The sequence below is a fragment of the Anser brachyrhynchus genome (genome assembly GCF_964034855.1).
Source record: "Anser brachyrhynchus genome assembly, chromosome: 2".
NCBI classification, from domain to species: Eukaryota; Metazoa; Chordata; class Aves; order Anseriformes; family Anatidae; genus Anser; species Anser brachyrhynchus.
The window spans coordinates 6311301-6326051 of NC_137695.1; the positions used below are offsets into that span (position 1 = coordinate 6311301).

Here is a 14751-nt window from a genome sequence, read left to right on the forward strand (position 1 = left end):
GAGCCCTGGCCCAGGCTGCCCAGAGGCTGTGGGGTCTCCTCCTTGGAGAGCTCCAGAAGCCGCCTGGCCATGGGCCTGGGCACCCTGCTCAGGGTGGCCCTGCTGGGGCAGGGTCTAATCAGGTCTAATTCATCCTAACTCCTACAACAGTGGACAAGCCTATGGTCATTGAAGGCATTTCAACACTTTTCTCTCAAGCTTCCTGTGGCTGCCACAGCTTCTTAGCTTCTTCAGTGCTTGCAACTGGCTGTTTGACAATTTGTCAATTGACAGCTCAAGCACTTACAAAAAGTGATCTCTGCACAGATTTAAATTATTTATGATAGCAAAGTAGCTGAAAATTAGTCCGACCTTAATATGCAAAAGAAAATGTGGCTTAACGCTTCAATTGCTAGGAAGGCTGGTCCTGTAAGTAGTCATTAAGGAAACAATGTAATGTAAGGCAATCCTGGAAATTTTATGTGTTCACAGTCTGCTGGTGACTAATGATGTTTGCCCAGTCCTACCAATGACTGTATAATTACTAATCTTTGGAAGTTTAGCAGTTGCCCATGAGTTAAAGCAGCAAGAAGAGCAGGCCTAACAGATGCAAAAGTTGAATTTACCTCATGTCACACAAGACACCTCAGGTAGTCAACCATCACTCTGAGATGTGATTCATTTCATCCTGAAATAAACGTGAAAATTAGGTGTCTCAGCAGGCAATCGGAGAGCTAGTGGAGGTGTAGCAGTCTAGCTCTGAGATGTTTGCAGTGAGGTGGGACAAATTTCACCCAAAGGGGCAATCTGGGTGGACACTAACAGCCTTTATTGGGTCTTTATAAATCGTTCTGTGGATCTCCACGCTGGTTGCTATCTTCATTCCCCAGTGCTGGGAACTGTAAAGTGTACATTCCAGATTGAAAGAGTGGGATTTATCTCACACTAAATTTATAGGCAACAGAAAGAATCAGGAGCATTTTTCAGTGTTGTTCATCTGACTTACATGTTTCCTTATGATGAGCTGATCTGTGCCTTCAGCTTTGGTGATGACAAAGAGGGTATAGGATGGCTAGATCAGCTGCTGCCATCCCCTTTCAGTCAGATGCCATCCATGCTGGGAGACCCAGCAGGCTGGAGCTCTCAGCCAGGTTGTCTGCGGAGGGGAAAAAATATTGAGGCTGAACCTGGAATATTCAGAGGCTGGTGCCACAGGTTCAGGTAAGGCATGATAATGTAGAGGTGGGAAATTAACAAGGAAATATGCTGTCTATTGTCTCCCTTGGCAACCTCAATGGAGCTACATGGATGGTGTTAACTCAGACACACACTTGCTTCTTGTAGGCTGTTATAAATAGGTAAACTAAATGGGTTGAAGTAGATATAGTATTTGTTTTCCATATATAGAGATGTCTTTGGTTGGTTGGTTGGTTTGTTGTTTTCTTCTACTTTTCAAATCCGTGCAATATTTTATTTCTTCATTCATTATTTTTATTATTGTAGTGGTGCATGGGGGAAAGCAAGAGATAAGGGGTATAAATTGAAAGAACAAGTGGTCTAAATGGATTATGACAGCCAAGAATTGAAACAGGTTGCTCAAAGAGCTTGTGCAGTCTCTGTCCTTGGAGATTTGCCTTGATAAAGCCCTGACCTCATGACTGACACTTCTTTGAAGAGTATGTTAGATTGGAGACATTCTGAGGTCCCTTCCAACCTGAATCATTATATGATAAAAAAATTATGTGTTAATAAACAAAAGTTATTTTCATATATGTTTTAAAGATCATTGAACCAATGCCAGTTTGGTTTGATTAAATCATCTGCCTCATAACATATAGATTTTTTTTTGTTGTTGAGGAAAATGTGGAACAGTTCTACAAAAGCTTTGACCTGCTGTTAGTTAAATCTTTCCTTATTCAGTCCAAGAAAGATATGCCAATGTGTTTTCACACCTTTCAGTAATAGCTCATGAATCCAGGAAGTCTAATAATCGAGAAAAAAAACTTCATTATTCATTGACTGAGGATTGAACTGGGGTGGTTGTAATTGCAAGAAAAGGAAAGAAAATGTCGTTGACAATAACCTTGTTTCCTGGCCTGTCAAAATGAATATTCCTAAAGTGGAAAACATGCTTGGAAGAAAGCAGTCTAACTTCAGAAAGCTGTCTAGCTACACATTTTGATATTTGAAAAATATTTCATAGAAAATATGTTTGAAAGCTGAAAGAAAAATTTGTCAATGATTTCTTTGGTTTCATTCTTGTTCTTCAGCTGTTGTGATTTCATTCAGTATGCTCTCGTCTTCAGTCTGACAAAGGATAAGAAAACTTCATTTTAAAGACATATTAAACTTTACACCATTTTTTAGACGTTACAGGCCTTGAGAAAAAAATGGTGCTTGTTTCATGAGCAAAAATAGCTTTGCATTTCCACCTTTTGCCTCTTTTGGTCAAATTGCTAAATCAAGCTTTGATCACGAAAACAAACAAACCCTCAGCCATACTTTGAATGCCATCCTCCCTGAGACAAGAAGCAACAGAAAGGATCTGGGGTATATTTTTAAAGAAGCTTGACTGAACCTGAAACACTTTTGGGGGGATCACTCAATGTTTAATATTGATTAGCTTTTATTCAGTAGTAGGCTGAGTAGCTCATAATTGCCTGTGAACAAAAAGTGTAATTTAGTCTTCTCCACAGCTTGTGGCTGCTATCAGTAGAAATTTTACTGCTGATATGTGAAACAGCAAGCAAAAGACTTAATTTCCTTTCCTTAATGGTTGTTCACCTGTGAAGCAATTTATAAAACCGCCTGTATCAGGAAGGGGCTCCCTTGCCTGATTTCCAGCTCCAGTCAAGGCCCCACAGACTCTGCCTGTCCTCTTGCTTTCTCCTAGCCCCTGTCCTGGGCTTTAATCAGCAGCACCTTGGCTTCCTAGATTTTGTTGTAGTCCTAGGGGAGAACAGAGTGACAATCAGTTTCTATTCAGGCATTTGAAAGGTGATTTCATGGAAGAAAGGAGAGAAATTTTTAAATAAATTTGCAACAAACCCGGAATTTTAATGGTGAACTTTTGCAATCAGGTAGTCTTTTATGGAAGTGCTGCTTGGAGGGATGGGTATGTGTGGATGATTTGGCACAAGGCAGAATAAAGCAATTATTGTATTCCCTCCGTGTATTGCACAGAAATTGTGTCATTTCATGCATCATTCAGGGCTCTCATAACTAATACCACAGCATCTAAATTATTCTGAGTATCAACAAAACAAACAGCACTTTGCCTAGTTCCAGTCTTGGAAATTTGGAAGTGAATCGTATAGTTCTCATTTTTGTTAAAATGTTATGCAGATTCCAGACATTCAGTTTGGTCTTGAAAATCTTAAAGTAATAAGTATTCTTCCCTGAATGTCCTTTTTGACTTCCAGAAATGTTTCCACTCTGTGCTGGGAACAGTTTTTACTTTTCATATTTATCATTTTGTATGCTTATTTAAATGAGAGAGGTAGGCAGCCTGCAAGCATTAAGATGTTTCACTAGTTAGTTTGTCACTGGCCTCCAGCTGTTTTCACTGGTTCTCTACAGTTCAGCAGCATGAGGACAACTGAAATCTGTGGAGAGCTGAAATTGTGTTGTGTGGAGGGAAAGATGCAGGGAGTCAGCACACAAGTCGTAAAATTACTTATTACTGGTATAACAAAGCCTCTTGATTCAGACTTGGTGTTTTCCTGGGATGGCCCATATAGTGCGTAGGAAGGAAGGGTACAAGAGCAGGTCATTATCTAAACTTTCCAAGATGAGCTCTGACTGCCAGTTGCGTAGTCAACTTTGAAGACCATGTTGAAGTGATGGTGGCAGCTTCTGGATGGAAAGACCTGGCTGCTTCCAATTTGAAATTCTTTCATGTAGACTCAGCAGTGATCCAGCCCTGGAACAGACAGGATCATTTCAAAGTCTGTGAGTAGGAATGCCCTGGCTCAGGTGCTCCATAACTGTGTACTGAATCAATAGTGTTCTCCTAGAGGCCATAGTCAAAGAAAAAACATCAAAGAAATATCCTTACAGAGCTTCTAGCACAAGCATGCAGATCTGGATCGTCTTACTGTGTGTACCATTTTCGAATTTTTCTCTGTCAACGTATGTGGACTTCATGGGCTTGCTTTGAGGCTTTCCACAATGTCCTCCAGCTCTCAGTTGATCCCAAAGAGAATCAAACCACCCCCTAGTCTCGTCTCCTCTCCCTCTCCTCTTCCTATTCTCTGTCTCTCCTCTCCTCTCCTCTCCTCTTCCCACACAGCATCCATCGTTGAATGGGTTTACAGAACAAAAGATCTTCCAGACAAAGCTAAGGGTATATTGCCATCTCCAGTGATGTTTCACCCAGCAGGCCTTTCTTCTGACACTTGTACACTGTTTGTTCCTGTGCTGATGTCCATGGCACCATCAGGATGGCTTATCCATCTGAATATTTATTTTGACACAGTCATTTTCAATTTTGGTCTTTCTCATAAGCAGCTTCCACATAGTTGATGGTGCTGCAGTTCAGTGGGTTTTACTATCCCAGTTCCAAGACTAAACCAGAACCTCAGGTTTGTCCAAATAATAGCTCAAGAGCATTTGTGCTAACATGTATCTTAAATAAGGTGGTGTAAATACCTTCTTAAAGTTACAGAGGTCTGCCTACATCCTATCAGATACATATAATTTAAAAAAAAACAACAACAACAACAAAAAAAAAAAACTCATTGAAAAATGTATTGATTCTCTTTTTTTTTTTTTTTCTTTTTAGAAGATGGCTCAGAAATTTATGTTTTTGGACATGCATGGGCAAAATGTTTAATTTTCGTAACTCATCTGTTCCGGAGTTACCAATTTTGATTTCTCTTTCAGTTGTTTCTGTTTGAACAGAATCAGTGACAGGAAGCAAAGAATGAAAAATGGCTGAGTTCATACTCTCTGGTACAAACAACTTCCGTAAGTTCACTTACGAATCTTTGGCTGCTATTGAAAAGAGAATTGCTGCCAAGAAGAATTGTCAAAAAAATATCATAGACCAGAAACCTGAGGAGAAACCACGTCCTCAACTTGACTTAAAAGCTTTCCAGAAATTACCAGCTCTGTATGGAAATCCTCCTCCAGAGCTCATTGGGGAACCACTGGAAGATCTTGACCCGTACTACAAAGATCGCAAGGTTAGAGCCAACCGAAATGTTTAGATCTTAATTTGTTTTGTTATGTTGCTAAGAAGTGTTTATGTGAACAATGTCTTAAACAGTCTTGGTTATATTTGTTTGGAAAAACTGTCATCACTTTCTAGGTTGAAATAATGCAGAAAGCTAGCACAGCTGAACGACATGCTGTAATCTTCTAAAAGACAAAAAAAAAAGCTTAATTTTGGATTATAGGAATTAAATGATATAAACTTCATTAGCATTTAAATCAGAATTGAAACATCAAACATAAAATGGATAAAGGAAGAAAATGAAGTTTTGAGTCAGATCTACAAGAAATGATAATTATTTTGCAAATTTTCTTAATTTTTATAGTTTGAAACTGTCTTCTGACTCAGTGGTTGTCTTCTGCTTACATTTACAATAAATGATCATCTAAGTGTAAATTTTTTTAAAAAAAATTTGCTGATGGATACATAAAACCTAATTATTCAAGTTGTATATTCTAGTCAGGAAGGATAGAAGAATATGATTTTTAATAACAGACAGAGAAATGGCATCTAATCCACTGGAAATTAAGTTTATTGCTTGAGTATTGCTTAATACCCTGAGATAATTTCTACAGTCTTAGAGGTAGAAGATCACTATCAATACTAGCAAATAATGTTAAAGGCTGCAAGTCTTCCTTCTACCTCTGTATAGTGAGATTCTATGAGAGGTCCAACTTAAAGAGAATAGTCATAAGCAAAATTTGTTTTGTGCAAAACTCTTTACGAGGATCAAAGTTAAAAAGGGAAGTTCACGCTGACATTTATTTTTTTCCATTTTGATAGTTAATGGATATCAATTTATGATAAAAGGAATGCAAAATATTATGAAGAGTCTTCTCATTTAAACAAGCAGACTGAAGTTAATATCAGTCATGCGCATCCTTCATAGAACTAGATGTAATACAAAAATGTGTTCTCTGCTCAATTTCCTGAAAGTTTTATTTCATGTTGCTTTATTTTTATTTTTAAGATTTTCATAGTGCTAAACAAACAGAAAACAATCTTCAGGTTTACTGCTACACGTGCCTTATGGATCCTCAGTCCTTTCCATCCAATCCGAAGAACAGCAATTAAAATTTTAATACATTCATATCCTTTTCTTGGCTTCATTCACTCTTTTTTTAATTACAAAGACCTGTGTAATCCTGTGCTGTTATACCTAGCAGCACTGAATGAATAGGTTTTTCTTCACTCCAGACAGCTTCTAATTATGGATTACCTCAGAAATTACTCCTGTTTGATGTTCTTGTGCTATTTAGTAATAAATAGTTTCATGAGTACTGAGGGTTTTGAAGCCTGATTTTCCAGCTATTTTGTGTTTTAAGACTGTTCTCTGATGTTGATTATGTTATGTCTAATCAGTATCTTATGTTGAATCCTTTCTCAATGAGAAAATGAATAAGGTCTCTATCCTTTCTCTCATACTCTGTTTATACGTACCGTGAGAATTAAATTCAACCCCCATGCCAAAGCAGATCACAGTGAGATGGGTACACATATGAAAACACAGAGAACAATTTTGAAAACTTTGTTTCATTTGGAAATCAGATTTTAAAAATATATCTTTGGTATATGACAATGAAAATTTTCAGGGATGCTGTTGTAGGGAAGAAGGATGTCTTTGAAATAAAAAGGTAATACAGATCCCAAGTCATACATTTAAGGGGTGGGACTCACTAGTATAGGTCTCCACTTTGGTACTTGGAAATGAGACCAGGGCAAAAAAAGCTGTCACTCGTGGCTGAATCAGGCCCAGCACGGTCTGCAGTGTACCACGTTAGGTTTCCAGCCATCTTCTCAGCAGCACTGGGTTAACTGGGATGAGTCTGCAGCTGTGGCCGTAGCAGGGTACAGACATCCCTAGAGGAGTGACGGCTCTCCTCTGAGGGTTTCCCTGGGCAGCAAGTTGGCTGATGCTGGCATTTCAACACTAGTGGTCCAGCTCTTGGGTTTGTGACAGTATTTGACGATGCCTACAATTAAAGGCAGGAGAATTTGAGGGAGGACAGAAGAGATTGTTGACAGAAAGGGTAGATGTTTTTCCCGTGAACATCTACCTCCTGGGTTGCTCAGAAGTGTGGTATGACACAAGACATGAGATTCAGCTCCAGAGACAGGCACTTAAGCTCAAATATCAACATGTGAGCTAGATGCCCAAGTTCCCATTCATACGTTATAGTCAGTGGGTCCCAAAGAGCACGTGGACAACCCCAAGAGTTGTCTAAACAGAAGCATCTAATGTCCTTTGAGACACCCACAAATATCATGGCAGACTTTGCACTGTCCCTTCAGAAGAGTACAGGTCTCCAGTTTAGTCAGTTTTGGGCTTCAGGTGTTTGACCTCTGGTGCTATTTAACTTTTGTGAAATATTCAGTTTATTTTTTAAAAATACGCTTACGTTGGAGTTTTATGAGGACTACTTTATTATCATTTACACTGCAGTGGTGATCAAGACATTCAATTTGTTACCTACAAAACCTTGGTCTCAGCACGTGAAAATTTCTCAGTTTATTTGAAGATAAAACTCCACAAATTTCACAGGTCGTGAAGAGGAGAACAAGAAGTAGAAAGAGAACAGTGAAATGTTTTAGACATATGAACTCATACCAACCTTCCTTGTGAAAGGAAGACTGGAGCTTAGGTGATATCAGCCTAAATTCTCAACTCTATCCCAATTTTCCCTGAGACCTTGAACAAGTCAGACAGTCTCTGTTTAAAAATTCCCCTGTTGTAAAATTAAATTTAAAATGCATCATTTCTCTCAGTCTGTCTCAGTGGTTAGGGATCATTTTACCAAGTCTGCAATGCATAGGGCAGCAGATCTCTAGCCTGTACAGCAGTTAAGATGACATAAATAACAACAGCAGTGTATTGTAATCTACATGTATATGCAGATCTTACATGTGCTTTAAACTCAAAAAAAAAAAAAAAAAGTATTAAGTTTATAACCAGTGGAATATGTATGTAAATATGTTTCTAAATCAATGTCATATTCTTTGCCTTCACTCCCATGACTTACATTATTCACTTGGTTTATAATGTGCACTATTATAACTAATTGTGTGTTCATGGCTCAGAATGAGTCTAAGAGTTCTGCATCTTCTTCATCGAACAAATATGTTGAGTAAGTATCTGAGGGTATGTATGCATTTTAACTCTGTACCTCTAATTAATTACTTAGCCTATCTTGCAGCCTTCACACACAGTAGTTTATGAGTTTAATAACCATTATTTTTTTGCTTTGATGGAGTATTTTTGTCTCTAAACTCAATAACTACAATAATTATGGAGTTACAAGAGATCATGAGTGTACATTACATTCCACTCAAGTCCTGTCTGTCCTACCACTCCAGTTCATTATCCCACTTTCTGAAGTTAGTAATTATTTGCTTTTTATCCAGGCAGATTTCTTATTGTTGCCAACACTGATAAAGAACATCAAGAGCTGCTGTATTTTAAAATTATATTTAATAATATTGAAATGTTGAGTATTTGTTCTAGTAAAATATTCTGTTAGAAACTCCTGGCTTGTGGGACACTGTTAAAAAATAAAGCTCTTATCTTCAGCACTGCCAACCCTTGCAATATTACAGCACAACAAATTCATGCCTTTGGAGTCACCCTTAAGCTGGGTAATCCTATTATTTTATTTTATTTTATTTTATTTTATTTTATTTTATTTTATTTATTTATTTATTTATTCAAGTTCTCAGTTTGGCATTAATATGTTAGAATATGAACTCTGATACCTCAAACACATAATAGAAAGGAAAAGATTCCAAAATACTTGGTTTAAAAACTGTCATTAAATTGTTTCTGACTGTTTCATGATTCACGATACTGAAACATCAGTATCATGATGTTTCATGATATCATTGGGAGTGGCAAACCCTTATGCAAGCAGGAATGAGAATCTGCAAGATGTAAGGTATTTATATATGTATCTCCATAAGACACTGGGATACTTCCCTACTTTTGAGAGCACTAAAGGTTAGATAAGAGCTATATCTGCTGTTGGCATCAGAAGTACTGTTCAAATGCATTTTAATAATAATTTTAGAATACTTCTTTCCAAATGAAGAGGGAAGCACTACATACATATAATTTATTAGTGCATTTACTGGCTACCAAGTGAATGCCTTTTGAATTCTGTAGGGAGATCGCTATCTTGTTGAAATGATAAGTGCACTCAATAAGTTCAGAAGAGCTTTTACTGATAATTTTCCATTAATAAGAATAATTGCCATCTTAAATTGAAAATCCTGTACTGTTGTATTTTTCAAGTGTTTTAAACATTCTGCACAGAAATGGATGCAGTGTGCCCAAAGTAAATAATACACAGAATATCATACATTTATTGTCCACCTGAAACCAGAGGAAGATGTGAGTTTTAATGCTTATTTTAGCAATTAGCTAGAACTTTTGTATTTCTCAAATTCTGGAGACTCACATAAAAGAGTTTGAAAAAATTGCTGAATGCCAAAAAATATTACAGGCATTCATGTTAACAGGCATGTCAACTACTGTTTCAAACTACATACAAGTCAGATAGTGACAGAAGAAACTGAAATCAATAGGATTCTTTCCATCACTTCTCTGCAGTGTTGGCTTGGTTCACTGGTCTAGACAGTAAATGGTCTTACTGTGTCTTTTACCCTTTTCCATTAATTCCTAACATTGCTGTTTTACTTTGGCACTTTTCTCCCCTCCTTAGATTTACTTTCACTGGCATTTACACTTTTGAATCATTGATAAAAATATTGGCAAGAGGATTCTGCCTAAATGAATTCACTTTCCTTCGAGATCCCTGGAACTGGTTGGATTTCAGTGTGATTGTTATGGCGTAAGTGAGAACAAATAAAATACGGACTACTTGAACATGTTCTCTGTATTTGAAGTTTTTGTTGCTCTGTATCTGAAACTGTCTAGGATGTTGACTCTTGTACTTGTTTTATCACTCTTTGTATAACAACAATGCATTAGTTGCTCAAGAAGGGAATGGAGCTGTACAGAGCAAGATACAGTTAACTGTTCAATCCCATCTCATATCACTCTTGAGTCCTTTTACATGAATTTACATACATTTTACATGCATTTTTGTGTGAATTTACATGTCCTTTTACATGCATTTGTAATAGCTGGGATGTCCAATGTGAATTCATACTGTGAATGAAAGTGTAAATTTGAAAATAGAGTGATTTCTATTGACACCAGGACAGTGGATTAAATTTGATCTCTTTCCCTCTAAATTCATGGTCTGAGCAATTGGTTTTCAGCTTTCATACTGGTTAGAGGCTGCTACAGATGGAAGAGAGAATCAAACGAGTTCTGGCTGTTTCAGCCTGAAATGAATAATTTTGAGTGTTATCTTTCTTTATATTTTGAGTACATAATATTTTAAGGTGCTGACACAAAATCAACTGTGCACAAACCAAGAGCTACTTTATAAAGCAATTCTAATAATCCAGAAATGGCTTTCTATTGTATGAATCTTCAAACAAATACTTGGTAAGTAGTTTCTTAATGCTCAAAAATAAACTCAGGAGGATTAAGAATTAATAATGAACACTGTAAAATAAGTGTCCTGCTTACTCCATTTTGAGTGTCCTGATTTCACAGGTATGTGGGAGCATTCAGTAGCCTGGGGAGTGTATCAGTCCTTCGGACTTTCAGGGTTCTGAGAGCCTTAAAAACCATTTCAGTAGTCCCAGGTAAGAAAATCTATTTGCTGAATATTTTCTGTTACTTACAACCAATTCTTTACTCCAATCAAAATATTGGCTTATTCTGATCTTTCTTTCTTTCTTCCTTTCTTCCTTCCTTCCTTCCTTCCTTTCTTCCTTCCTTTCTTCCTTCCTTTCTTCCTTCCTTCCTTTCTTTCTCTCTTTCTTTCTCTTTCTTTCTTTCTTTCTTTCTTTCTTTCTTTCTTTCTTTCTTTCTTTCTTTCTTTCTTTCTTTCTTTCTTTCTTTTTCTTTCTTTCTCTCTCTCTCTCTTTCTCTCTTTCTCTTTCTCTCTCTCTTTTTCTTTCTCCTGCTGTATCTTTCACTGATTGCAGATGCAGCTGAATTTGTGGACACAAATACTATCACAGTCCAGCTGGACTAAACAGAATAAATCAATCATTAGAAAGAATCTTGTGTTCAATTTAATTTTATTATATTAAAATTATTTCAGTAACACTTTATTATGTCAGTTTTACAGAATGTTCTTCTAGCTAGTCTATGTATTATGGTTCAAAAGAAACACCTCTGGTGACTGAACAGAATTATCTTACATCATCTTTGGGACAATATTTTTTCCCCAACTTTTCCGTCAGTTATAAAGTCAGTGGTTGCTTTCTAATGACTAAACACAGACTTAGAACCACTGGGTTGCCCCTGTGTTCTCTTTCTGGTATTTTTGATCATATTCATTATTGTTTCTAGATTCTTCATTGATTCTCAGTTGTTTCATGTGAACTATGTGTATCAATTTCTGGATAAAAAATAACTAGACTATCCCTGGTCCCTTATCCTTGACAGGGAGTGAAGGAACATCTGGAAATTGTAGGGTCAGTCAAATGAAGAGAAAATATTGTTCTAATATTCAGTACTCTAGGTTTTTCATCCTGCTTTTCCATTGTACACTGTCTCCCTAGGACTCAAGATCATTGTAGGGGCACTTATCCAGTCTGTTAAGAAACTTGCCAATGTGATGATCCTGACCGTTTTCTGCCTGAGTGTCTTTGCCCTCATAGGCCTCCAGCTTTTCAAGGGCAATCTGAGACAGAAGTGTATCAGGAATAATACAGATCCCAGTATCAAAGAGTATTTACAAAACAAAACATGGGAATCCTATGAAATGTTTGCTAATTATACAGGTAATTTTTCTCTTTAATTCTTGTTTTATATGGCACTCTAGACACCTATGCATGTGTGTGTAACCACTGCTGTATATGAGACTGAATATTTGGATGAGCAACTACCTGATAATGCTCTTCAGACTGCCAGAGCATCAGAATGATGTGACAATAACTGAAATATGTATTAGCTCATTCTCTGATGAAATTCCCTGAAGTTCAGCTTCTACTTTATGCTGAAGAGTTCTAGCATCTTCATTCTGCTGCCTAGCTAAGTAGTCTTCAGCTTTGAACTGAGGAATTTATTTAAAAGTAAAAATCGTTCTTCTTCACAGCATGTGTATCTTATATGTGATAATTATTTTATTTCATCTGTAAGATATATATAATAAACATCTTTCACCTATATTTTGACTGAAGCTGGTGGTGGAAGCGTAGAGCAGAGATCTGAAAAGACACCAAAACTTTCTCAGAGGAACAGCAACAGGAAGGTGCTATTCAGAAATGAAAAGCCCTGTGGTGAAGGAAAAGCCTCAATGTACATGAAGAAAACGAATGTAAAATAGACAGTGAATACACCAGAAATATGAAGAAAGCTTCATCACCACTGAATTCAGAACAGCAACAAAAATATACTCGTAGAGGAAATGTTGAAATACATAAAAAAGCCCTACCGTAGTGCTGTTTGTATGTACTTGGTGTGTAAGATCCGTTCAGACAAGATTTCCTAATAGCCTCATAGTCCAGGGGGAGAAAGTCTTTATATAAATACTTTTGAGGATAGTTTTTGCAGGAACCTCTTGTACCTACCAAGAAAAAAGTACATAAGAACAATGTATTTTCCATACACAGAATGTTAGAAAAGGTCTTAACTGAAAGCAAACTTCAAAAGAAAGCCAAAGACTAGAATACTACAGAAAAGAGAAGGTGGATGTGACAAAATTTAGCTAGAAATAAAAATTTTCTGTGCTAAAGAAACAAGAAAAATATCTCTTTTTTTCCTGTTATTGATTAAATGCAGAACACTGCAGCAATATAAAGGCAATGGCCTGGAGATAGTAGGGCTCAAGAAATTCAAGATGTGTTGCTTCTCAAGCTTTGTCTTGTTCCCATCCCAACCATCTTGCATGCAATGATGGCAAAAGGAATAGGAAGTGCCAGACAAGTTTAGTGGAATCTGGCTGTCTTTCCTACAGGACTTATGACTTACAGCCCTGTAAGGCCAATTTTCAATTAAAGTGATTTTTTTGGGTGTGTTTTCCACAGGCTGTTTTGGTGCTGACTTAGTGTGAAGTTCCCATCTCCAACATGGACCCTACATGTTGCTACAGTTTTCTGAAGCTCAGTCCTGGAATCTTATATTTTGTTGGTTGGCAGGAGCAGAGGTGAACAAAATTTGGGTGGAAAGTAGCCCAGATAGTGACTCATTTCTTTATGGTATATTTACATGGTACAGTACAGCAGATATTAAGGATTCCTGTGCTGGCTCTGAATCACACTGACTTATCTGATAAGCACAGCTGAGATTTGAGAAGCACCAGGAAGAGATGAGATGTGCCTTGCATCTGGGATATGAAACCCACCTCTTAATGGTGCTAATTAGCTATTAGCATTGAAGCTATTACTTTCAGTCTGCTGCTAGCTCGGGCATCAGAGTAACTCATGCTAAGAGGGGAAGAGGTCAAAAAGAGCATGGCTTCAGCATCCTAATGGACAAATCTGTGTTTATCAGCTGAGCAGGGTTAGGACCTGTTTTCCCGCTATGCAGAGTAATTACACATCATGGTTTATATCTGTATAGCCAAATACTCTTTCATTTTGTTAAAACCAGTGATTTGTTTTTATTGCTTGTTGGAAATGATCTGTGGTACCCCCAAAATTGTCCAAACTCTGTCCTGGAGAGGGCTAATTGTCATTTGCCAGAACTGTGCCAGAGAGTGTGCTAACAACAACCAAACCTTGGGCTGTGCTTGAACCTGCGCCCTTCTATTCTTGATATGCTTTTGGCAGATAGGGCCAAAGTGATATTGCAAAAACTTTCAATTTTAAGGGCTTCCTTCAGTCTGAAATTTGTACATACGCAGAAGTATGTGTATAAATGAGGACAGGACATCTTGCAACATGGTGTAGTTGCTGTGCATTTGGAAACCCCTATTCTTTAGTGCTCTTTTCATATTTACTACACAGCAATTTGTATGTGTGTGCATATACACTTACAGCTCTCTGTTACCATCACCACTCCAAGGATAGAAGATACAGACTAGAAAGTGCTTTGGTTTTACCTTTCTTTTCCTTTTTTTTAATAGAACATTTTGCTCAGAAGCCAGGCTCCTCGGACATCTTGCTATGTGGTCCCGGCGCTGGGTAAGTGCACTTCAGAATATTTCTTCTTCAGAAGTTTTCTCTGTCTGAACAGTTCTCTGCTTGCTCAGTCATAAGAGATGAAAACAAAGGAGTGATTCCTGGCTTTCCTTGACTGCAGAAACAGGAACACAAACAATAAAATATGGTGGATCATCAGATAATTTCATACATGTGAAGAACGAAGCATGAACCTGCAGTTGTCTTATTCAAGTCTAAATTCCTTCAAGCCCTTCTAGAAGGGCTTTCTTTCTCTTCCCCACATATGTACGAGAGTTGAGAACATGAAGGGCCTCACCTACAGGACAGGACAGACATGATTCTCTTTGTGAAGGCTTGGGATTGTTAAACTGGGA

At 37.4% G+C, this 14751-nt stretch overlaps 1 protein-coding gene across 7 annotated transcripts in view; it reads left to right on the forward strand.

The window, feature by feature from the left end:
* The first annotated feature begins 13618 nt into the window (after positions 1-13618).
* LOC308189259 (sodium channel protein type 5 subunit alpha-like) overlaps positions 13619-14751 on the forward strand; it is a 28360-nt gene continuing 27227 nt past the window's right edge. For 4 of the 7 annotated variants that reach the window (XM_080579068.1, XM_080579075.1, XM_080579071.1 and 1 more), the window contains exon 1: positions 13619-14398. In XM_080579068.1, coding sequence (XP_080435194.1) covers positions 14133-14398 — 266 coding nt within the window. In that variant the 5' untranslated portion in view covers positions 13619-14132. The remainder of the gene's footprint in view (positions 14399-14751) is intronic. The other 3 variants (XM_080579072.1, XM_080579070.1, XM_080579073.1) reach the window with 3 other exon arrangements.